The sequence below is a fragment of the Spodoptera frugiperda genome, chromosome 15 (assembly GCF_023101765.2).
Source record: "Spodoptera frugiperda isolate SF20-4 chromosome 15, AGI-APGP_CSIRO_Sfru_2.0, whole genome shotgun sequence".
Lineage (NCBI taxonomy): Eukaryota > Metazoa > Arthropoda > Insecta > Lepidoptera > Noctuidae > Spodoptera > Spodoptera frugiperda.
The window spans coordinates 10,197,676-10,223,658 of record NC_064226.1 but is presented as its reverse complement, the minus strand read 5'-3'; the positions used below and the strand labels follow the sequence as shown (position 1 = coordinate 10,223,658).

Genomic DNA, 25,983 nt, shown 5'->3' with positions numbered 1-25,983 from the left:
TTTTCTAACATCCTCACTATTGGCTTATGATACTAGCGACAATGTTCTGCCTATGGTCGTGCATATGCGCTGAAGCCATACAAATTCAAATAGTCGAGTCCTCTCCGATTTTCGCAATGCAAATCTATCGCTATATTAATTTACTATGGTCATTTTGGGTTTTAAATTTTACACTTGTCAACAGAAGTTACTGATCCGTTTCAGATTTCAAATAAAATTTCGTTTAACTTTTATAGTTAGTCAAAAACGCATTCTAAATATAAGTAGATAATTGTATATATACCTTTGCAATTCACTTATTACCTACGCATCATTATTGTTATAAAACTATGGACAAGCTGAAATACACATAATATGCCGAACCATAGAATTATGACTCACTAGAAGGTAGCAAGTAAGTACATATTAGAATACTATGTAAATTGGCGCGTAGTTAGTGTTTTTCTTTTCACTAGACATTTTTACTTGAACAATAAAGATTATCCGATATCAAACTTCCCATTGCTAAAATTATTCTAAATTAAATTGGAATCATCGCCTAAATACTAAATAGGTACATTAGGATAAAACTTACTTAAGATAATATATCTGTCCTTCTGGTGTTCGTGCTTGTTCCCAACCAGGCGGGAGTGGGCCAAGATCATCTGGGATATGTGTTCCAACATCATAGGATCTCTGTTTTGTGTGCTGATGGTGTAGTGGCGGTTGTTGGTTTTGTTGTCCAGCGGCATAAGTTTGTTGCAAGCTTGCGGGTGACGAATGTGCTCGAGAGTGCGACACCGGTGAGGCGCCAGTCGCGGACGACGATCCGAACGCCGAGTCAGCCGAGTTTTCTCGCGAGTGAGACACAGATGGCGACTTGGAACCGGTTGACGGCGGGTTAAAGAACGACTTTGGAAGCTGTCGCATTCGGAGAGGCACCTGTAGCGGTCGTTTCGAGTCCGGCTTAAGCACTGTGTCGAACAATGACTGTAGAACCGAGTCGGAATCCTGGTCCACGCGGAGGACCAGGTTCGATTTCTGTTCAGCGTCCGAGTTGAGAGCCATGATTTACGTCGGAACGAAGAAATCTCGAAACCGACCTGGCCCACCGCTGTGACACAACACTAGCACGCGACGGGCTGGCGCGGCGCCACCCGACGTTCTTACAATATAGCGTTCGCTACGCGACTGACGCGCGCCCCGCCCGCACCGCAAAGTCTCCCTGCCCACGCGCACCCGCCGCACCACCCGCGCTGCGCATAGTATGTTTGGTGCACGGACCGGTCTCTGCTTCGAGAATGATGCCCCGCACCCCGCTCACCCACTATCTCCTTGGCTCACCATAAAATATACCTAATGCTAGCCACCTATAACGATTGTGACAGGAGATCACAATAAAATTATTGTTTAAATCTTTGTTTATGTTTTAACACTAATTAATGTAGTGCAGGTAAACTAAACAAGCAAATGTTTCAAATTGTATACTAATAGGTACTACGATACTAAGTACATTCCCTACCTAAAATACTAGAAAGGAAATTTGTCCAAATAATGAAGATGGCTTACTTAACTGCATGCACAGGTACTATGTAGTGGATAAGCGGCAGTATCTATAGAAGGTATCTGTTGGTCATTTAAACAAAAATAGTTTTTTATCAAGTCCGTCAAGAACCAACCAAAGAGACATCTTTGTCGCATGTGTGTCTGTGTAGTTTATACCCACAGTAAACTAAAAATAATAGTAAACTAATAGAACAATATTTACATAAGGTTCTCAAAAAACCACAAATTTTCAGAAGGAATTCTTACAATTCATGTTAAGTTAATATAATTTTCTACACAAGCCGCCTGAAAGTTTATCAAAAGTCTAAGGATGAATTGGAAACAAAAACAAATTTTGCAAACGCTATCTAACTAAAAAGGATTTAATGTATTGTTATATCTAAATTAACACGATTATTATTCTATGGTAATAATTAATATTTTAAGCGAATTTATTACTCACCTAATTAGCGAATTTGTCACTAACCGCCAGTTAGTTGCGTCATAAGTTTTGTATAACAGTATTAATATTATTCTCATAAAGCAATTCTCGATTATAATGAAGTAGGTCTCTAGTTTTTGTTTATCCTCTAAAATTAATAAGGAAAATAATTTATACTAGCTTTTGCCCGCGACTTCGTTCGCGTGGAATAGTGACTTCCGGCAAATTTTTGGTTTTAACCACATAGCTCCCGATCTCGCGGGATCTCTTCAAAAATGAGATGTGGAAGATATTCCAGGGAACTCTTCAAAAATCAACATAATGAGCTCTGCGTTTGAATTTAATAGATGTATACTCACTTAGGGCATTGAAAAAATAGTTTAAAAACGGACTTTAACTAAAGAAATATTATAATCTTTCCGAACTTAAGATGAAAACTAACTTAAAACTAAAGAAAGCTACGAATTACGAATTTATAACAATTAAAAAAGAAATTATATTAGAACCTATCCTTTATGCTATAATAACCAAGCTTAAACTAAATAATTTAAAAGAAACGACTTAAATGTAATCTAATTAATTTATAAATTAGACTTACAATTTTATTAAAAAAAAACTAACTACAGTAACTACTAATAATCGATATCAAACTAAACCTACGTTAAAAAGTTTAACCAGAAAACCAGGAAAACCCAACAAATAAACTTATTAATTGACAAATACAACGAAACCAATTTAGAATATACTAAACAGCAGGACCACTACAGACAAATAATCATACGACTGATAATACACTTTTTCTACGATAGTACCGAAGCGCTCGGCCGATACCCAACCAAATAATTGTAACAAAACCATAGCGCAATCTATTTCGATCCCAACGCCATCTATCGAGGATAAAGACAACTTGGATTATTTATTTATACTCCGTTCGGGCATTTTCTTTGTACTAAAAGTTTAATTATATTGATATAATTTTTTTCATACCTTTTTACTATTTGTTAACTTTTTTCGATGAATTAAAACAATAACATGAACCGAAGTCGTGTAACGATCGACATAGAATTATCTATACTCCGTTAGAGCGTTTTCTTTGTACTAAAAGTTGTATTATGTTATATTTTTCATTGCTTTTTACTATTTTGTAAAAACAAATTTCCAATGAATTAAAACAATAACATGAACTGAACAATTGTAATTACACCATTGCGCGATCAACGCCATCTATCTACGGAGTATAGGAACAGCCCGACATTGTTCAATTCCGTACTATAAGTACGAAATTGTATTGAACAATAGATGGCGCTGTATGTCCGGAATAAATTTATTTTTTATTTTATTTTAGTTTATTTTTATTTTATTTTATTTTTATTTTTATTTTTATTTTTATTTTTATTTTTATTTTTATTTTTATTTTTATGTTTATTTTTATTTTTATTTTATTTTTATTTTTATTTTTATTTTTATTTTTATTTTTATTTTTATTTTTATTTTTATTTTTATTTTTATTTTTATTTTTATTTTTATTTTTGTTTTTATTTTTATTTTTATTTTTATTTTTATTTTTATTTTTATTTTTATTTTATTTTTATTTTTATTTTATTTTTATTTTTATTTTTATTTTATTTTTATTTTATTTTTATTTTATTTTTATTTATTTTTTTATTTTATTTTTATTTTATTTTTATTTTATTTTTATTTTATTTTTATTTTATATTTATTTTTATTTTATTTTATATTTATTTTTATTTTATTTTTATTTTTATTTTATTTTTATTTTATTTTATTTTATTTTATTTTATTTTATTTTTATTTTATTTTATTTTTATTTTTATTTTTATTTTTATTTTATTTTTATTTTATTTTTTGATTTTTGAAATAAAAATATATCTATGTCCTTTCTAAGGTTCTAAACTATATCTGTACCAAATTTCAACCAAATCCGTCAAATAGTTGCGGAGATTAATGGTATAAGCATAGAATGTTCGACGTGATTCTTTAATTTGACATAACTTTTTTATTTATGAACCGATTGACATGAAACAAACACTAAATGTAAATTTAAGCATCCCACAATATATTCGTGAAAACCGCATCCAACTCGGATCAGCCGTTTCTGAGATTAGCGCGCACAGACGAACAGACAAACAGACAAACAGACAAACAGACAAACAGACAAACAGACAAAAAAAAGTTAATTACATTTTTGGGTTCGACATCGACATAACAATAACCCCTGCTATTTTTTTTATTTTTATTTTCAATGTACAGACAGCACTTTTCTACGATTTTATTATATGTATAGATATAGATAGATATCCCTAAAACCCTCCTAAAATATCTTTTCTTCGAAAAAGATTTTCGTGACAGATGGCAAAATATCTTGTTTTAAAACTCGGTTTACGTTATTCTGAAGGTGTAAGTACTTTTATGGGGGGATACCCAATTCTAAAAAGATGTCTAAAGATTTTTGATTCAGACTGTAGCGTCCACAACAAATTAAGTAAAGCTGATAATAATTTATAAAAGCAAGCTCAGAGTTCCGTGTCAAGTTAAATTGCTAGTTACTTATAATTCTGTTTAAGTAAGAATCAAAACAAGTCCTCTTATAAACTTCCCTGTCCTGGGATTATATACATTATACAACACCAACGCCATCTATTTTCTGTGCATTAGGAAATAAGTAAACGGTTTATATGTGGGCAATATTAAAAATATAGTTAACCGAGTCAGTTGGATGTCAAAATGTTCGACGATTGTATGGTCTACCTGTCAAGCACCGTAGTTCCGTAGTGTCGCCTCAGATGGCGTTGTAATAGAATTTTAACTATTTTCATAAGGGAGATTCCACCACGTCCTATAACAACGTGACATATATAAAAAAAAGATATTAAATGTATAAAAAAATATGCCATAGTCCTAAGTTCAATTTTTTACACCTTCAGACGAAAAAACTGCTATGAAAATTGTTCAGGCGCTGTTATGAAAAATTCGTACATATGAGTATTTATGGACCGATTATAAACTCTTTTTTGGTTTAAAAGCGTACCCCCAAGGTAGTCTCACGTCCATAATCATAATTCATATCTCCAGGATCCAGGAGAAATAAAAGTAAAATCTCAAAAATATTTTTTAATTTATATATTTATTTTGTAATGTAAATGTAATATATAAGTTAGGAAGTATGTATGCCATATTTTTTCTATATTTTTACCTTTGTTTTTGAGATATCTCACGTTGTAATAGGACGTGGGGCAATTTTGTATGGGTTGTGACCCCTCTTTTAAATTGATCATTGTTGACAGTTAAAAAAGTATAATTCATCAACAATGGATAGTTGTCATTATTCATTGTTATTATAATATGGTGTGGTATGATATTAGCAAAAACTATCTTCACCCCTTACCTTATAAGTAGGTGATATCGTAAGCCTCTGTCGACATTTTTGACAATACCATGCTTGATGATATTGAAAAGTGTATTTATCAATTCTATATTAATCATTGCCTTAGTTGGAAGAACTATTTTGACTTTAAGTGCTCAATGTCTTCTTATTTTATTCTTAATTTTTTTTATACCTAGCAAAGTAAGTAGTACCTAGTCGTAATAGCATAATTAGGTACCTAATTATTAGGTAGCACCGTAGAAGTTATACATATTTGCCATACTAATATCTAACCTTTTTAAGGAGTACAACATAGGTATAGCAATAGAGCTGTGACGAGTTTGCGCAGTAGTTGTATAATACCCCACAGTAAGTATACCTTTAGGAAAATATCAATAGCAACGAAGAAGTATACAAACGGAACATTGGTATCCCTATCTTCTACCGCGCATGCGTTATTTGTACGCTACTGGATGGTTGGTACGTCCAGAAAAATCATTACAGTGCTGAGTGTATGCATTATACTCGTAAAAATAGAAACAGTGTCACAAGTATGTTCGGAACTATTTAGTCATGACGGAAATATCAGAAGACAGCTTTGAAAGATGTTGTCGCCTGTGTGCGGAAGAACAAGATGTAACCATAATGATATTTAGTCAGGAAGCCGAAGCAATGCTTTTACAAAACAAGCTCAACAGTTACTTATTAATTGAAGTAAGTAGAGTGTGCGCTAAATAATACGAAAATAGTTTCTTTTTACATTCATTATCGAGTAATTAAGTTCGTAAATAATTCCACAGGTGGATGAAGACGACAAGTTACCCAAAAACATTTGTATCCAATGTTGTACCAAGTTACAATCGGTATGCGACTTCATAGACAAGGCACGAAAAGCTCAAGAAGTTCTTCTCCAACGAAGTTTTATGATAGACCAGATTGCTCCAACCAAATGTATGATTTCTTTAGTGACAACAGAACAAAAGCCTGAGCCTGAAGAGATCGAAGAAAATGAAAAATATACGGAAATGGAAGTGAGTGTGGATCCCATGATGGTGCTTCAAAATTCTGAAGTCCCTTTATCACCGGGTTATGATAACAATGTTAACGACGTCACTTATTTACATGGTCTGGATACCGAAAATGTAACAATAAAGTTAATAAAGAAAGGCGAGACACATTCTATGTTTGAAGATAATGCAAAGGATAAACTGCCGTCTAATTCATCTGGCTCTCACAACAGTGATGATGATGATAAAGTGAAACCTTTTAAATGTACTTCATGTGAGCGTAGCTTTTGTACAGATTTGGCATTAAAAAACCATAGCTGGATACACCTTCCCGAAAATAGAGATGAAAAGCAATATACTTGTAACACATGTTCAGAAGGATTTTATTACAAGTATGATTTAATATCTCATTTAAAAAAGCATAGATCTAATGGTGTGTGTCAATTATGTGGAAGAATGTAAGTTTGTTTTTGTAAATGTATCTTTAGACAGGAATTTAAAGGTGGTAAACATCTTATGTTTAAGGTATAATCTTAAATGTTCACAGGTTCAGATCAGAAAAAACCTATGTTGCTCATATGTATGTGCATTTACCTTCGAGTAAATCATACACATGCAAAATCTGTGGCAGATCCTACAATACATGGGGTGGTCTAAAAACACATAGTGTTACTCATAGTGCGGAAAGACCCTATACATGTGATGTTTGTAACAAAACTTTCAAGAGAAATCAGGATTTAAAAGTAAGATGACACAAATGGAACAAATACATAAATTGTTATTAAATTAAAATAAATAAATTCATAAAAAAATAGAAGAGATTGAGAATTGGTAGTAACATTTTTTTGACAAGATTTTGTTGTTTTTATTTTTATGTAATTGATTTCCTCTAAATTGTTTCAGTTCCATGTCAACCAACACACTGGGGCGAAACCTTACAAATGTCCATTCTGTGACAAGTGCTTTGCAAGTTCTGGAAATTGTTATTCTCATAGAACTCGTATGCATCCTGGTGAAAAACATGAAAGGTCTGTAAGAAGAACTATTCCCACAGCTGACGTCCCAGTACTCCGACCAATCGCTCCTAAGCCGAAACCTGCTAATGTGCCTCCACATAACAATATGACCACTGTAAATGGTGTGGTCAAATTCAAATGTCACTTATGTGAGCATAGTTTTGCGAAAAAAGAAAACTTCAATGTGAGTATTACAAAATGCAATTCATAAAATATTTCACATATCATATCATCAGCCTATAAGTGCTCATTGCTGAGCAAAGGTATCGTCTCACATAGAGAATATTTGAGAGATTGATCGCCACACTCATTTAATGGGGTTTGATGATTTCAAACTGGACTTACTGGACTGGAAATTATTAGATAATTTGGAATTATAAATCCAGGTTTCCTCACAATGTTTTCCTTCACTGTATATCAGTGGTGTCGTAATAATCTTAAAAAGTACATATAACTCAGAAAAAGTCACATTGGTACTTGCTAAGTTTGAAACCTGCAGCCTCATTGCATGTTAAGGTGATGCCTTAACAGGACTGCAAAAATTTACAATAAAAATTATAAAATAGAAGAAGATGGATAGACCTATTGAAAAGTTATACCTTATCATATAAGTAATCGAGACTCAGTAGCCTTTTAAATATCTGTGATAACACACCAATTTAACTTTCGTGAGACATACTAGTTATTTAAATAATTTATCCAACTAACTCATTTCAATTTTGCAGTACCACATGTATCAACACACAGGAGAAAAACCTTATAAATGCACAAACTGCACAGAAAAGTTTGTAACGAGAAGAGGACTACTCATACACCACGACAACAAACATCCTGGACTGAATCGGCCATTGGGGCTTATCTCCAAAAATAGTTTGCTCAAATGAAAAATAATAGTTTTTCACAGTTTAAATAGCAATAAACGTCTACTTCAATATTTATTACAACGAATCTTGTTTTATTTAAAACAGATGTCGATGGGAAATTGGAGACTATTTATTATTTACAATACAAACAAAATTTACCTGATCAGCAGTTTTTATTTTTAAATCCTTCAAACAAATTACTAAAATTACAATAGTTCAAAGAAAACTTTACAGGGGCATGTAGTGCTCGTAGAAAACAAAATAGGTAGATAAGATAAGTACAAGTAGTAATTTACTAATTTTAAATGTTGTCAGTGTCACTTACAAAAACGTCAAACTGTCATTCATAGGTTCCGGTTTCCTTAAACCGCATTGGTCAATTTATCAAGTAACAGGAAATAGGATTATCACACAGACGTTGTCACCACGGAAGATGGAATTAATTTTAATATTATAATAAATCAACACCTTTATTTAAAAAAAGAAAAAAAAAGATTGGTCAGTCATCATCAGATCATCCAGATTGAGTCAAAATTTTACAAAAGATATGCAATCAAAAACGTACTTTTTGATTGCATATCTTTTGTAAAATTTGCAGTCCATGAGATTCAACAATTAAAAAATATTTAAAATTATTTCGTAATACATTGACTAAACATTTTCCAAACGACGAAACGATATTTTATGATGTTTTATATTATATTTTAAACTTTAGCTAAAAAGCCATGATTTCACAGATTAAAAGAAGAATGCACAGAAAGAAATAGAATGTGTGAATGTTTACCCTATTTACATGTGTGAGTGGATACATAAAACGTAATTGTTGATTAGAAAACCATTAACTTAGTTCATTCATTATTATAACATCTATATTTTGTGTTAATTAATAACAAAAGTATTCTTATTTGGATAAAATAATAGGTCGACCTTCAAAAATGACCTTTATACTCCACAGTCAATAGGATTCTTATGCGCATGCGTAGATTATCCGTCAAATTTTGTTTGGCGCGCTGATAACTACGACTACTTTGATCACGATGAAATTACATATTTTAGTCATTCGTCAGATACCTTGTGCAGCTCACGTTTCTAACATTTTCTGCGTTAACTTAGTCACTTACAACGAAAATGTCTAGTGAAGAATTAAATATCAAGAGAAAAATGGCACGACAGAATGGTATTGTGCAACCTTTGTTGACTGGTGAGTAAAATAGAATTTATTTTGGAGCGAATTTTAAATGTCACTTGTACTTTAGAACTTAAGTAATTACAGTGTTGTGTAGATAATTATTTTTTTCTTCGAAAAATAAATTGATTGTGCAAAGTATTTTTATAGTACCCACAATAGAATTTTTAATCTCCTTTCATGTATAAACAACATAGTAATTAGTAAAGTTTTATTATTATTTTAATGAAAATGATACATTTTGATAGAAATATTTCTACATATTTGTAAGCAAACAAGAATTTTATTGATTGATTACTGAAAATAATAAATTTTCATGTGTTCACTGGAAGTTGAAATTGTTTTTTAATATTTGTATAAATTTTTATTTGTACTCAAAATGATTTTTATTTTGGTGGAGTACTTATTCACTTATTTTGTAATCATGAATAGTAATGTATAATTTATTTGCATATCTATTATTAAGTGCATTGATAACCTACTAGTGAATAATGTTTCCCACAGATCTGTATCAAATAACTATGGCTTATGCATATTGGAAATCAGGAAAAGTGAATGATGTTGCCGTATTTGATTTATTTTTCCGCACAAATCCTTTCCAAGGTGAATTCACCATATTCGCAGGACTTGAGGAATGTTTGAAGTTTTTAGAAAACTTTCATTATTCTGACAGCGGTATGTACCTTTATTATAATTATATTGATATTTTTCTTGTTATTGTTTATGGTCAATTTTTGTGATATTTTTTCTTTTCAGATATTCAATATTTGCAGCAGACTTTACCAGAGAATATTGAGCCTGAATTCTTTGCTTATTTAAAAGATTTAACATGCAAGGACATAAGAGTGAGCGCTATTGAAGAAGGGTCTGTGGTTTTCCCAAGGTAAGGAATACAATTTATCTTTTTCCTCCATTTACAGAATGATATAATGGTCTGGTTATACCTAATTATTAACAGGAAAATGGTTTATTTCAGTTTTTGTATTTATAATGTGCATTTATTTATAGGTACTTACAAATGCATTCATTATAAAAAGGAATTAAATAGATTGTGATAAAATTCCACACTGTATTTTTTTTCACACTTTATTTATGCTGCTTTTAATTTTTAACCAACAATACATTTTATAATGTATTTGTTTTATCATCACAAAATTATCTTAAATTATTCTTATTTATCAAACATGTTAGACATAAATACTTGAATATTATATTTCCTTATCTTAATTTCCATGCTTTATCTATTCTATACTAATATACAACACTGAAGAGTTTGTTTGTTTATTTGAATGTGCTAATCTCTGGATCTACTGTAGCCATGTAAATATTTTGTTGTGTTGTGGATAGTCCATTTGTTGAGGAAGGCTATAAAACCGGTCTGCGGGTGAAACCGCGCGGAATTATTAAAGACCTCAATGACAACTATAAAAAACCAACAATTTTTAATTGGTATACCTAGATAAATAATGTATATTTTGTGCACTAAATACTGAACTAGCATTCCCTATTTTTGGAGTTGACTATTTGAGAATTAGGACTTTTGGGAAGTGGAGTGGGCACTACGCAAACGTTTTTTCACGCCGGTTTTCTGTAAAGCTATGATATCACTCCGGCCATTTATGACGAAGCATGAGTCTCTCACATTTATTGGTTACTCGTCCGTTGAGTGGTCGCAATTGCGATTGCTTTTCTACGGGGTTTTTCGGTTTCCGACTCTGGAGTCGACACTATTAGAATTTTCGAAAAATAATAAAAAAGGATTTTGCTATTGTGCCCATTGAATAAAAACGTACAATACAAAATATAAAAATATAATTAGATATATGGTTCATAATATAAATAGCGAAAAGTAGATGTTCGACTCCCCCCCCCCCCTACATTTATTTGCAGCTTAAATATTCTCTTACAAAATTATAACTTCAAAATTATGAAGGTCTTTTATTTATATGTATAATGCCTTACTAAATAGGTATAGGTACTTCCGGCATATTTGATTAAGTTGCTATATTTAAGCGCCTTAAAAAAAACTCATGTCTGATTAGGAATAGGTACCGTCGATATTTTACCTTTTACAATTTGTCATCTACCTAATAATAGAGATTACTTCAGTTGTTTACAATAAGCATTGCTTTATGACGTTGTGTATCTTGCAGGGTGCCCTTATTAAGAGTTGAAGGACCTTTAATTGTAGCGCAGTTGCTGGAAACCACTTTATTAACTCTCGTCAACTTTGCAAGGTAAGTGACTTGGTATCGCTATCAACGACGTATTGGGCTAAGGACATCATTATAATAAACGTGTTGGTACCCCGATTCTAGATTACGAATATCGATTAAGAGCATAAATTGTTTATTTATTGATTTTTTATCGTACAACTTTGTTTGTTTCTACGTACCTTATTTGATAAGTCGATCAACATTTTAAGTACTTGTTACAAATTGCATGATCTCTCATTCTCCCATGACCGGCAAAACTGATGTTTACGACTTTAATATCCGGTACTTACTTAAGTAATACTTACTAAAGTCCGTGCACAAATAAGTACGATTAACGAAAAACCTTCTGATCAAACTAGATATAAGGCTTGCTTTCGTATTGCAGATTTTGCTAGAAGATTGTATAGTTATTTTCATATCCACACTAGCAGGTAGACGACACTAGTCTAGTGTCTCTACCTGCATCCATCGTAGATACCATAGATAGCTAAGTATATTACTTCAAAAAGTACATACCTACCTACATTACATAGGTATCAACCCGAAAGAATTGCGTCATTGATTAGAGGTGCTATCTTTGCTTTCCTCTATGTACAGATATTGAGTATTTTTTCTGCAATATTAGATACAATGTCACACTTATCAGGAGTCAGGCATGAATAGTTCATGTAATTGCATACTCTTTCACACAAATTGGAGTACTGAGTACTTATTACTCCCCCGCCTACGTACCGACCTACCTACTTCATTATTTGCTGAGTCAGTAGGAAGTTATTTTTTTTTTTTTTTTTTTTTTAAAAAAACGTTGCCCCACACTAGGATTTTCTCCTGTGTCGTGGGTGCGTTTACAAACATACAAGTTCACATACACATGACACCCAGACCCGAAACAACAATTTGTGGATCACACAAAGAGTTGCTCCGTGCGGGAATCGAACCCGCTACCCGTTGCGCGGCAGCCAGTTGCCCAGCCACCGCACCAACCGTGCAGTCAAAAGTTATGAGCCAGAACTAATTTAAAAATCTAGATTGGAAGCAGATACTTATGTAGGCACACTAAGTACTATTACACCTTGGCGACAAAGCTAACTTACTCGGTGCTAAATTGAAGTAAATTAAATCTATGTCCTATACATATAATCAACCTAATTGTATCTATATATCCATAATTCCATATAGGTACTACTTTTATAGTGGGGTACAGGCCAAAAACAACAGAGAACCACCTATTACGATCCTAATGTAATGTGTTTTATTGCAAAATTCAAATTGATTGCATTTGAGTGTTCGGCATGGATACCCACTTCCATTTTCCGTTCCATTTAGACAGGTAGGTAGATAATAATTTGTAAATTACATTGCGTAGCAACGCGTTTTAAAGGCTCACACACATAGTGCGGTTGCTAAACGACGGAATCCATTAAGGACATGTACAAAATCTAATTAAGTTTATTTGTATGACGTTGCCGCAGTTCAATAATGAATAACGGAACCAGGGAATTTTAAACTCTGCTTTGATTTAACCAAAAAACTGCCTGACATTCCTAGACATTAAAGCTTGAGTCCTATCTACTTACAAGAGACCTTATAGGTACACACCTAGTCGTCTTCGTAGAATGTTATGTATACCCGTTTAATGTTCTTACTTTTTGTAATTGAAAATGACTAACTTAGTGCTTTAACTTCAGTTTGATGGCAACCAATGCTGCACGGTACCGAATGGTTGCTGGAAAAAATGTGTCCTTACTTGAATTTGGCCTACGACGAGCTCAAGGACCTGATGGAGGGTTATCAGCTTCAAAATATGCTTACATTGGTAAATTATATTTTTCTTTTTCTAAGAAACTTATAGCTAGTCAGGATATTGGCAATTTCTGTGAAGGTACCATGTATTGTGTTCACACAACAATAAGTAGAGTATAATATAATATTTAAGTAGCTTGTGTGGGGCGCAAATTAACTTGTCTTTGTATTATTGATTGTATTAGCGTGTTTGCGCAGCTTAGGTAGCCGGCTAGCTAACTTCGGTACCTGGTACGAAGCTCGCGGCCACTATTGAAACTTGTGCAATATAAAACACCCTGCCGCGCCATTGACTCATAAGAATCCCGAATAGCGAATATACTTTTCGTTAATAGGTTTAATCAGGCAAGTTTCGCGAGCCATGCCCTTGAATGTCTCACCTGCCTGGTACTCGCATAGGTACAGGCTGCTACCAAAGTTTTAAATTGCTTTTGCTTACCCGATGCTTATATACTGAAGATGTTGGAATTTTCGAACACCTATATCTACATTATTTCACTAGTGTCTCTAATGTATAAACATTTGAGTAATGGTGCGGCTGCGGATAGACCCACCCTAGATATGGTGTAGTAAGATAATAACTACCCATACGTCTAATTTCACCACCTCTGGTTATCTCTGTTTTCTTAACTGATATATTTTAAATGGAAGATACTCCGGATTATCCGTCGAAGTCAGGAAGACTAACCGAAACATAACTAGAGGTGGTACATTAGAACCAAATTTATGACTTATGGAAAAAATATTTTATTGGCTATTTTTAGGTGGATTCGACGGTACAAGTAATGTGTTGGCTGGAAAAATGTTCAATATACCAGTGCGAGGTACTCATGCACATTCATTTGTGACGTCGTTCAGCACCCTGGATGACTTGCACTCCGTCATAATCCGACACGCCGAGACCCAGAACCCATGCAACCTACTCGAGCTGTCGATAGAGTGGCGCAAGCGCGTGTCCGCCGTCATAGATATATCTCCGGAGGAAGCGAGCGACGGAGAACTAGCTGCCCTCATATCGTATGCCCTAGCATTCCCGTCGGGATTCTTGGCTCTAGTGGATACGTACGATGTCAAGAGGTATAATTTTCAAGGCTTACCGTCACGACACAGGCAGCATAATATGAATGGGCATTCTGGCTACAATAGCAACTGTGGAACCAATGGTACTAGAGTACTCAAATCACCGACTATTCATAGTCCGTATGGATATAGCACGGTCGAACGCACACTGAGGTAAAGATGCAAATAGACAATTCATTGACATTTGGTGTCTGATAAACTTTTGTTATTGTTTTGCATTTTCATTTATATTTTAAGTTCAGTGAAGTTTTCATTACTATTTAGACTTGTTCTGTGTACTGGCTAAAGCCAGTGACTGCAATTCATTAACCGACTTCATTTGACATAACTCATCGTTAGGGGGGCATGAAAGACACGTAACCGTGGGACGAATGACATGCAAGCACACTTCTAACAACACATTACGCCGGGATTGTCCGCTGGGAATACTTAACAATCATGGCCGTAGTATACAATTTTATGTTTTTTATTTGGCTTTTTCAGTGAAGCGTATGTGGACGGCGCTTCATGTACAACCGAATGTAAATAAATGAGAACACGTCCTACAAGATCTTTATATTTGCTTCAGTGTGACGTATTATCGTGCCCTATATGCAAGTTTAGGGGCAGTCTTAGTCATTGGGCACAGTTGCATTGTATAGGGATATGCACACGTTCACAGTATCCAAGCTGGTATTGCATGTATAGCTACCATCATGCACCTTATCTAAAAATAGTAAGAAGTTATTGAATATTTTATTTATATTTTTAATTTACTTGTACGTTCGACGGCGTAGTGAACAGATTGTGCCCAGTAGTCACGCAGCTGATTGTATGGCTACGTAATCGCAGATGACTTCATTCAACATCACCTTTAACACATCCACAAGACGTTGAACTACATACAATGTATCAATATGTATTGTAGGTACTTGACGATACTCAGTATATATTTAGCAACCACAAATATATGTTAGCACGCCCTGTAACAGATACTTACATAGGTAATAAAAGCAGGTACTCTTAATGCTATGCTGTTTTGTAATTATGTAGTAGTATTGAACTAATGTTTCTTAACAGGAGTGGTCTGCTAAACTTCTGTGCCGTGGCGCTAGCGTTAAACGATTGCGGCTACCGAGCTGGTGGAATCCGTATCGACAGCGGTGATCTGGCTTATTTGTCTGTACTAGCACGCGAGACCTTCGAGAGCATTGCTGAAGCTTTCAAACTACCTTGGTTCTCTAAACTAACCATTGTAGCGTCAAACGACATTAATGAAGAAACAATACTTAGCTTGAATGAACAAGGACACAAAATTGACACATTCGGGATTGGGACACACCTAGGTAATGCCCATGTTTGTGTAACTTATCTGCATAAATACTTGGTTTTTTATTAATGATTCCTTTTGTAATTGCCTAGTCTATTCACAATTGGTATCAACAATGACTACAATTTTCAGAAATACGCCATTTATTCATTATGTTACATTGTACTGAGTAGTGGTACTTTTTACGCCTAACTGTTATGATATGACTCGAACAAGATTGCTCAAGGAAACGACAATTTATTTAAATTAGTTGATCTCTAGTGTGTGTGTGTTTTTTTTTCTAGTGACATGTCAGCGTCAGCCAGCTTTGGGTTGTGTCTATAAGCTGACGGAGATAAACGGACAGCCTCGCATCAAACTAAGTCAAGATGTAGGAAAAGTTACGATTCCAGGTCACAAAGAGGTACGTTGACGTTGACGGTATAAGAACATTAATGAATGGAACATTTTCATTTGATGGCGAGGTCGTTGTGTCACTACAAAGAATGAGTATTCTCGCTCAATGTTTATTACTGCAATAATGAGTACAAACCCATTACAGAGTTTGTGTACAAGTTATGAAAACAAATAGTTATCTTGATTAATTTAATGTTTATTAACTGAAGTTAGCCATAAACTACTGACTATATTGAACTATCGAACTCGTTTCGTGACAATAAATCAGTGTATTGGTCTCGGCGCCGAATGTTATCGCTGCACATAGTCCAAAGTAATATGTTGCCTACATATTTGGAAATCGATAAACCTATGATTCGTATCTCTATGAGATTAGGTAGGTAAATGACAGTAAGAAGCGGAATATCGTATAACGTACGACCCTGAACCGATGCGTGTTATCAAAGAGAAAAATATACGATTGTCATGAATATGTATAGATAGCTATAGCTTATATTATACAGTGTCTTCGAACGCAAGGTCTTGTGAATTACGAATACTTTGTCGCTTTATCGATTGTTTAGTGACTGCACTATTTACCATCGATTTAATGCTCAATGTTTACTGCTAGATACTACTTTTATCAAACGTTTATGGGTGTTTGAAAAGCAATATACTTAGATAGTATTGTTTCGTAATACCCCGACCTAGAATATATTATATTATGCAAATATTGTAATATCAAGATAAAAATGGTAGATACTTGGATAATGGTAGCGATCTACATAATATTATATACCTTTATACTTTCGAACTAATAGATTATCATTATTAATTATCATCATTACCAAATATGTTGACTATATTATGTACTCGTATAATAATATCCCATTTTTTAAATATTGACAATGTATCAGAAATAAAATATTTATTATTCAGCTGCTATTTAATGTAATTATCCTTGGTTATGAAAATACTAAATACCTATTTAACTATACCGTTACTTACATTTGATTTTATTTACCACAATAGAATATACATAACTATGGGCTTCATATGTAATTGGAACATGGTCATTATATTTAGTGGGTATATAAGGTGCGTTGGGGTAAGATCGGCGCAGGGGTAAGAACGTACAAATCAAATATCTCACTTATTTGGCTATATTTTTTAATGCTGATCACATTGCGTGGCACGTCATTAAGTCCCGCCCCACCCCGCGGTGACCACCACTCGCTCCGGTCAACACAGACGTGTACCCGCGCCGTTTTAGAAAAAAGGAAAATTTTATAAAATATTTGTTTATCCGGTCTTTCACCGACATTTTTATTTGCATATTTTAGCAAAAGTATAGCTTATTTTGACATGGTTTTGCCTAAATACTAAGTTTTGAGCAATGATAATATGATAAAACTAATCCAGATTTGTCTACTACCTCTGTAGGCTGAAATCCGGTGTTACCCATGTTGGGTAAAGATCGGTCAAAAATATCCCTATTCGAAAATGGGCAGTGATTGTCAAACTTTTGTTTAAATAATTACTTAGGGCTGATTTTCCAATCTTCAGTTGCCACGTAAATACTCCCGAACCTCTTCGCAGGCCACTTCTTATACAAAAGAAGCGCTGGAATAAGCCATGCAGCAAATAAATAATAAAGAACTCACGTATGCAGCCACTTCATAAAAGCTTGTGGATAAATCTAAACTTTGAGAAACTCAATTTCTTTGAAATTTGGTATGCGGGGTAAGATCGGACAAATTAAACGAAAAAAAAAAGAATCATTTGGAACATCTATATTTGTTGTATTAGGTAAATTTTTGTGATGTCATGTTAAAGTACAGGAAAGATGGGATACGTTCCTTTTATACACCTTGTGCTCCTAGCACTAGAAATTATTTTAAATTGTTGTCCGAACTTACCCCATGACGGCCAAATCGTCATCACATTAAAAAAAAAATTGACCTGATTTTATAGGCTTGCAAAGCAAAAAGTATTGAGTATTTATAAATAAATTAAATTTTAAATTACACTGTGTTTAATCATTATTCGTTTCCACTATTTCTCATTAATGTACTGTGTATCAAAATTGAGAAAATAAAGTTTTTGCAACATCCTTGCAACTATTCGAAAATCCGTCCGATGTTACCCCAACGCACCCTACTCACGTACCTTTTATTTACGTATAATACTTTGTATAATCTTCTTATCATTTCATTAGTATGTAAATGTGTGGAGTCATGAGATTACAAAGTACAGATGGAACTGATTATATTGTCACGATTTTTCAGGCGTACAGGCTATTCGGTGCTGACGGCCATGCTCTGATCGACTTGCTGCAGCGGTCTTCAGAGCCGGCACCTGAAGTTGGCCAGAAAGTCCTCTGTAGGCATCCTTTCCAAGAGTCCAAGAGAGCCTACGTGATTCCCAGCAAAGTAGAACATTTGTATAAGGTAATTGCATGTTTTTAATTGCGATTTTTTCGTTATTTATCTGCACATTACGTTTCCTGCTATGTATCCGACAATGCTACTATTTTATTGAATGACTCAGTATTTATGTTAAAGTTAACAAGTTATTATTCTAAGTACGTTTGCAAATAAAACATTCTAATAATTTCTTATACGTACTTTACTTATATGATTGCCCTATTAAATTACGAAAAAAAAAAATCTTTGGATAATTAACTCAAACTGAGAATCAATCTCATGGTATAGCATTACTTTATACAAACTTTATTAAATTACAGGTGTACTGGAAGGATGGTATTATCCACACGATGCCGAAACCATTGCACGAAGTCCGCCAGCGAGTCCAGTCCTCACTGAGAACTTTGCGACAAGACATCAAGAGGAACTTAAACCCTACACCTTATAAGGTTTGTGATTTTTTTTATATTATAATAGTTAATTGTACTACCTTTGTGTCTAGATCATTGGCAGATAAGTAGCGCCAGTAACTAGCTAATTTTATCCTTAATTCTACGTCAGTTAAAATGAAATAAATACTCTATTATGCTTGTAGCTATTGCCATGCATGCTACATAGTTAATTCTGCATTGTACTAGCAAAATAGCTACATATATTATGTATGAATGTTAAACAGAAAAGGAAATAAAGATCTTAATAACCTTGCGGAGATTTCCGTCAATGAAACAGAAATATAAATTACGTAACTAAATAAAATATATACTGAGATTGTCACTTGTCATATCCTATAAAGAATTGGTATCTTTGTTTACGTTAAAAATGTTCGTCACAAAAGCTATAGTATACCTAGTCATAATATATGTCTGTCTGTCTGCTGCGTAGTAAGTACATATTAATAAACAAAAAATGGAGGTTATTTATTTTCTGATAACTTACAAAAGAATAGTCTGAACTAAATATAAAATAGAAAAATATTTTATCTTGTTAATTTATTATTACCAGAGATCGGAATAGGTGTATTGAATTGGGGTCACTGATCCAAAACGTATATATTAATATGGACATTCCTCCGGAATCCCGGGATTGGTTGATTATTCAAAAAAAAAAACAGGACTTAGGCTGCCTAAAGGCTAGCAATAAAATATTTGAAATGTATTAATGTTTGCGTTTATTATTTAAACAATCGAATTCCGATGAATTCGATTGTTTTTATTATTCAACAGATAAATATTAAATTTAGTTTTGATACCTTCCTTTAAATTTTAAATTGAGAAGTAATAATATAACTACCAACATTAACAATATTTAATTGGATCCGGAAATACCGGAATTACTTTCCGGGAAAATGGCTTATCCATGTTATTCTTTCTATGTGCATTTACGGTACAAGTACCAAAAATCAATACACCTATTCCGATCTCTGATTATTACCCTACCCACCTAGAATACAACGGTGCAATGTGCATTTAATAAAGTATATTATCTTATCTGCTTATAATTAATATTGTAAGACTACCTACTTATGTTATACATATTTATTATTTAGTATACAGACAGACTGCACTTATCATAATTGCATATGATATTATTTATCTCACAATTTTGATACAGTTAACTATTAATGAGTGAGAATGACGCGACGACCAGAATGTGTGTCAATTGGTTATATTATAACTTATAAAACATACCCCAGGTAATATCAAATCAATTTTTTTTTCGTCTTAGTTTTTCCGTCACGATAAACAACCTATCATAGTGTATAGTTTACTTAAAAGGTTTATAGGCATTACATTTAAAATTTAAAAAAATATGCACATTTTGTTCACACTTTTTTACTAAATAAAGAGTCATATAATTATAACAGCCTGTTTTATGTTTTCAGGTGGCAGTCAGTGATGACTTGTACAATTTCATCCATGACTTGTGGCTCCAGAACGCACCCATCGGGGAATTGTCATGAAAGAAATAAAATAAAAGTTAGTATAATATATACGTTACACATGTACTACAATACAAGAAGAAAATCAAGAGCTTGGTAAACCTTCTCTAAAAAAGAAACAACGAAAAACTTCACGTAGTAATAGGATTATTTATATGAAATGCAACTACTTATAATATTATTATTGTATTTATTTAAAATATTATAATACTACGTAGTATACAGGGTGTCCCTGAAGTCGACGTCCAACAGGCACCAGATGATCGGCAAGGTTCCAAATGTTATCAGAAAAATATAAAAAAAATTCTAAGTCCTACAGTTTTTAAATTACAGTGATTTATGTGTTATCCACGAAAAAGTACACCCCGTGCCAGTCTTTTGACTCTTGTTGCTACAAATCTTTATTTTTTCGTCTGCAGTCTTCCTTACATTATCCTGAATAGTGCTCCAGTAATACGGAATCATAAATTCTTAGCCAACTGCTTTAGATTGGAAAACATTGTTAGTTTTAGAGGAACCAAATACTCTGAATAAATTTTTCACCTTACTTTAAGTGACTGTACTGAATAAATTATGTATGGCGCTAGTAGTGGCAAATTTCACCAAAGTTGGCGCATTTAATAAGGAATCTAAAATGGTATAGCACTTTGCACATTATTTCTTAAATTCGATACAAAAAAAGATTTTTCAACGAAACTCCGTTTCGATGAATTTACTTGAACTTACTAAAAATTCTTCTAGTGTACTCAAATCATACGTTATAACCTCGTATGCACTAGACAGCACTTTGCACGCTATTTGTTATCATCATGTTGAAAATCAGCGAGGATCTCTTGTCAAACAATATTGTCTGTCTAAGTGTCTACTCATGATTTCGCTTGCAGCTTTCATTGGCAATATTAATAGACTTACTAGAGGAACTGATGTTGTGTATCATGTTTCACTAAATAATATTGAATGATTGCAATATGATGTTCATAGTGCATCAAACACATTATCAAATGTGTAGTAAAATCAAAAGGAACGGACGCGGCAGATTCATGTACACAGCATATCGACGCGGTAGTGGTATGGTGTACATGAGCCCTTACGCACAATTACTCGTCATATCCCCATCAAAAAAAAAAAAAAAAGAAATGGGTGAATCCTCCGATTAAGTTACGTGTTCATGCCTTGTGATCAAATGCGGGATGAAGCATCAAATATTCTTTAGTTTATCACCGTTGCAAGGAATTGCAGGTAAAGCAAAAAATAATTTAAAAAAGAAATAATCAACACGGCAAAAAAGCCAGTGTTCAGCTAAAATGCCGAAGCCCGGGTACGATGGCTCGAGATGCACAACACCAGTTCTTCTAGCGATAATATTGCCGACGAATGCTGCAAGCGAAATCACGGGTAAACAGACAATGTTGTTTGACAAGAGATCCTCGCTGATTTTCAACATGATGATAACAAATAGCGTGCAAAGTGCTGTCTAGTGCATACGAGGTTATAACGTATGATTTGAGTACACTAGAAGAATTTTTAGTAAGTTCAAGTAAATTCATCGAAACGGAGTTTCGTTGAAAAATCTTTTTTTGTGTCGAATTTAAGAAATAATTTGCAAAGTGCCATACCATTTTATAATCCTTATTAAATGCGCCAACTTTGGTGAAATTTGCCACTACTAGCGCAATACATAATTTATTCAGTACAGTCACTTAAAGTAAGGTGAAAAATTTATTCAGAGTATTTGGTTCCTCTAAAACTAACAATGTTTTCCAATCTAAAGCAGTTGGCTAAGAATTTATGATTCCATATTACTGGAGCACTATTCAGGATAATGTAAGGAAGACTGCAGACGAAAAAATAAAGATTTGTAGCAACAAGAGTCAAAAGACTGGCACAGGGTGTACTTTTTCGTGGATAACACATAAATCACTGTAATTTAAAAACTGTAGGACTTAGATTTTTTTTTATATTTTTCTGATAACAGTTGGAACCTTGCTGATCATCTAGTGTTCGTTGGACGTCGATTTCAGGGACACCCTGTATAGGTACTCACATCGCGAAAAGAAAATCTTGCATGTTTGTTCTATACGTGATTAGATATTTACGGAAACTTAAGTCACAAAAATATAAAGTATTAGTGTTTTGCACCATAACGTATTCCTGTGCAATATAAATAAATGTTAAGTTTTTGTTACAAAAATACTAGTGGTGCTTATAAAACCCACTAAATATTTAATTATTTGTTTTAGGTTCGGGATCAATATATTTACTGTCAGGTACATACATAGAAAATTGCGTATTAAATCGACGTATTTTATAATATTTTACAACGGATTCCTGATGTGGATGTTTCATCTAGAATAATAACAATTGGTTTTGAGTATCCAAGCCATCCAAAATAATAAAGAAACTAAGTTATTGCAACCTTTTCTAATTTCGTGTTTGTCCCTATACTAGTCAAATTGATCAATATAAATTTTATTCACTGAAATATTTAAAAATTATATGTAAATTGTTTTGGAATTATTGTTTCAAATATTGTTGCATTCCTTAACTTTGGATGGAAAAGCTTAAACCAAAGTAAATGTTGCCATTTGAAGACGGTAGAGACTTATTAATAGATGTAATGTGTTGTAGCCCCTTGCCATTTGTACAACATACAATTTTCCATTGTTTAATGCAAGTAGTACATAGTTATCTTCATTACATTCACAGTGCATATATTTGAATATAATATCGAAACTGTATGCGGTAACTTTTATATATTTAGTTAAGTTTTGACGAGAGATATAGAAACGTTTTGTACAAATTATGTATTTATTACAAACAAAACATAGTGCATTTAGTTCACCTTTTAGGTAGATTGAAGGAACGTGATATTAGGTTATTGATTTGATCGTTATTGGTAGCAGCAATTTATTGTGATATACTACGATTATTTGAATGTTTTTAACTTTTTTTTTAAAAAGCAAACACCTTTGTAACAATAAATATCATGGTTCTTTCTGAAATATTTTTATAATCCACAAGACACAAGTTATACCTATACCTATAATGATAGATTGATGTGTTAGCAACGGTATAACATTATGGTAAATACTTATATGTTTATGGTACTGTTTTAGGAATTAGATTGCCTTTAATGTAACCGTAAGTAGTTTTACAAAGTTTACAACTTCAAATATAAACTTAACGTTAAATAACTGAAAGTCGACAGTTCAAAATTGTCGAATTAGCTTTAGTGTCAATGTGTTCTAGCTAGCATTTGTAAATGTAAACAGAGTATATTATCAGAAGTAATATTTTTTGTTTAGTGCAATATAAACATGACTAACTTTACTGGGATGTCGTAAAATACCAGAATTATATGTGTTCTTGAAGCAAAACATGGAATCTTAATAATATTTAAAGCTCGCAATTTTATCACTAAACTCTATATTTGTTGACCGATATAATTCTATTCATTGCACACATATTCTGAAATGTTATAAAAGTAAAATTACAAATAAATGGCGTGGTATAAAGATCTCCCTCTGTTTTATCCTATCCATGGTTTGAAGCTAATAATAGGTATGGGTTTTAGCGTTTACTGTGCTTTGTGCACAATGTGTACATATTCACATTTTAAATGAATTGAATGTTTAACTGCTTACTCCCGTAACTGATGAGGGAACTCGACTAGTTTCAAGCCATACTAGGGCTCATATTCATGAACTGTATTGCACGATATGATGCGGCGATTGTTGCACAGACATCTCGTTACCTCGTCAGTTTCCTAAGTGAGTAAATTATTAAACATATAATAATATGTAATTATTCAATATATTATGATAAATAAACTATAATAAGATTGAAATCAATGTGTGTTGGAAATGATTTTATACTGATAATTCTATCTTTGAGTACTTAGTACTTACCATACCCCTAGTTTTTTCAACCTTCTATTTAATTTTTATACAACAAACTGGTTTAAAAAAGATAATGGCCGGTTTTTGTTGTTTACTTTAAGATAATCTTGAAAACGAATAATCTAAAAAAAATTTTTTAAAATACCAATTTTATGAATAATATTGCAGTTTTTTCTTGCACTCCGTCCGCTGTTAGGATGACATTTTGCAAAAAAAAAGTTAAGCTAGATATAGTATCGCATAATTCCGTATTTTAAGTGTAAGAGTGCTCTTATATTTAGCTGTAAGAACACAATTTTATTATGCTTTTTTACGAATTTTACCTTTTATCAAGTGTTCTAATTTCGAGTATGAAGTATCAAAAAATTAAGTACATTATTGCGGTAGAGGCGCTATCCCTTGAAATCATTGTGTGTAGGTTAGCACGAACACTGGCCTGTTCAATGTTTATTGTGCCTTTGAATATACATAGCTATATAAAGAAACACGTTTTTTATTCCTTTATAATGCATATTTTAGAATTTTGCTTTTACCTACTACATTAGTTAAAATAAATTGGGTGAAACAGAAAGTTAATAAATATCTTACTTTTGTAATGATTTGTTTTATTCATACAAAACCTTTCACCATTTCCTCGCCTGTCTGTTATTAAAAACTCTAAAATGACTGGACTTTAATGCGATTATTGCAAATATCTCATATCAGAAGTTGGAAACTATCTGCCGCTACCGAATGTCGTTCAGAAAAAACGGCTGACAATGTAGTCGTGAGATGGAGAGGTATCCTGGGAAGACATCATGTCGGCTGCGGGAAGGGGATGGGAGATCACATCTTACAATACCCTCCCGTAGGTGCTTCGGGCATAGTAGTACTAGTACCCATGTGTGAATTGAAACACCGGATTCGAGACAACAGTGTATTCCGCCAAACCAAGATTCGAAAAGTACTTTTTAGATAGGTAGGCACAGATTTTTGACCTTAGTTGTAATATTAAGTTTTATTCTGCAAAGGAATACCTATCCATAGAGAGCTATCTTATTCCTATAGAGAGGTGGGCCCAACATTACCCATTGTCCTTTATTTCTTATTGTGTGTGACGTAGGTACCTAAGTGTAACAAATTGTACTCACAGTAGTCTAATGGCCTAATCCATCTATTTTGTGGCCCTATCTTACCAATAAAGAACGTAATATTGAATAACACACCAGTAGTAATAATAATTTCGATGACTGATAACTTCTTATCTTAATTACCTATAGGCTAACAGTAAGTATCTCATTAAAAACTTCGATGTCTCTCTTATAAGACATTTCCTTGAGTTATGTAGCTGTAGATAGCACAGCATACTAACTGTAGGTATCACGGGGAAATCTTAATACTTGTTATGCTTTGTTTCCTGTGGCAGGAGGTGTCTAATTTGTTGAGTTCTATCCTAAATGCTAGGGTATAGGGTGCATGTTTTTTAACTATATTTTGACAAAACAATATAATTATGTGTTTATATAATTTTATT

The 25,983-nt window shown here is 33.0% G+C and overlaps 3 protein-coding genes across 7 annotated transcripts in view; 2 read left to right on the top strand and 1 right to left on the bottom strand.

Moving 5' to 3' along the window:
• Positions 1–1,243, bottom strand: part of LOC118278180 (transcriptional coactivator YAP1) — a 30,141-nt gene extending 28,898 nt beyond the window's left edge. For 2 of the 3 annotated variants that reach the window (XM_035597293.2, XM_035597301.2), the window contains exon 1: positions 575–1,216. In XM_035597293.2, the coding sequence (XP_035453186.1) occupies positions 575–1,047 (473 nt within the window). In that variant the 5' untranslated portion in view covers positions 1,048–1,216. Of the gene's footprint in view, positions 1–574 lie in introns of all 3 variants that reach the window. The other variant, XM_035597285.2, reaches the window with a different exon arrangement.
• A 2,841-nt stretch (positions 1,244–4,084) lies between these two features.
• LOC118278917 (zinc finger protein 235) lies at positions 4,085–8,400 on the top strand. 2 transcript variants are annotated; one of them, XM_035598339.2, is made up of 5 exons: positions 4,085–6,065; positions 6,152–6,816; positions 6,906–7,101; positions 7,262–7,558; positions 8,100–8,400. In XM_035598339.2, exons 1-5 carry the CDS (start codon positions 5,925–5,927, stop codon positions 8,256–8,258), a joined length of 1,458 nt encoding a protein of 485 aa, XP_035454232.1. In that variant the 5' UTR covers positions 4,085–5,924; the 3' UTR covers positions 8,259–8,400. The 2 variants fall into 2 exon arrangements, with proteins under 2 accessions (XP_035454232.1, XP_035454239.1); XM_035598346.2 differs by having other exon boundaries at positions 5,933–6,065; positions 6,133–6,816.
• Positions 8,401–9,003: 603 nt separating this feature from the next.
• Positions 9,004–25,066, top strand: LOC118272117 (nicotinate phosphoribosyltransferase). Of its 2 annotated transcripts, XM_050699190.1 has the most exons (12): positions 9,004–9,438; positions 9,928–10,098; positions 10,180–10,306; positions 11,577–11,660; positions 13,328–13,455; positions 14,207–14,675; positions 15,582–15,847; positions 16,116–16,234; positions 18,495–18,656; positions 18,953–19,081; positions 20,515–20,608; positions 22,812–25,066. In XM_050699190.1, the coding sequence occupies exons 1-11, from the start codon at positions 9,366–9,368 to the stop codon at positions 20,590–20,592; spliced, it is 1,806 nt and encodes a 601-aa protein (XP_050555147.1). In that variant the 5' UTR covers positions 9,004–9,365; the 3' UTR covers positions 20,593–20,608; positions 22,812–25,066. The 2 variants fall into 2 exon arrangements, with proteins under 2 accessions (XP_050555147.1, XP_050555148.1); XM_050699191.1 differs by lacking the exon at positions 22,812–25,066 and having other exon boundaries at positions 9,006–9,438; positions 14,207–14,519; positions 20,515–20,913.
• The last annotated feature ends 917 nt before the right edge of the window (positions 25,067–25,983 follow it).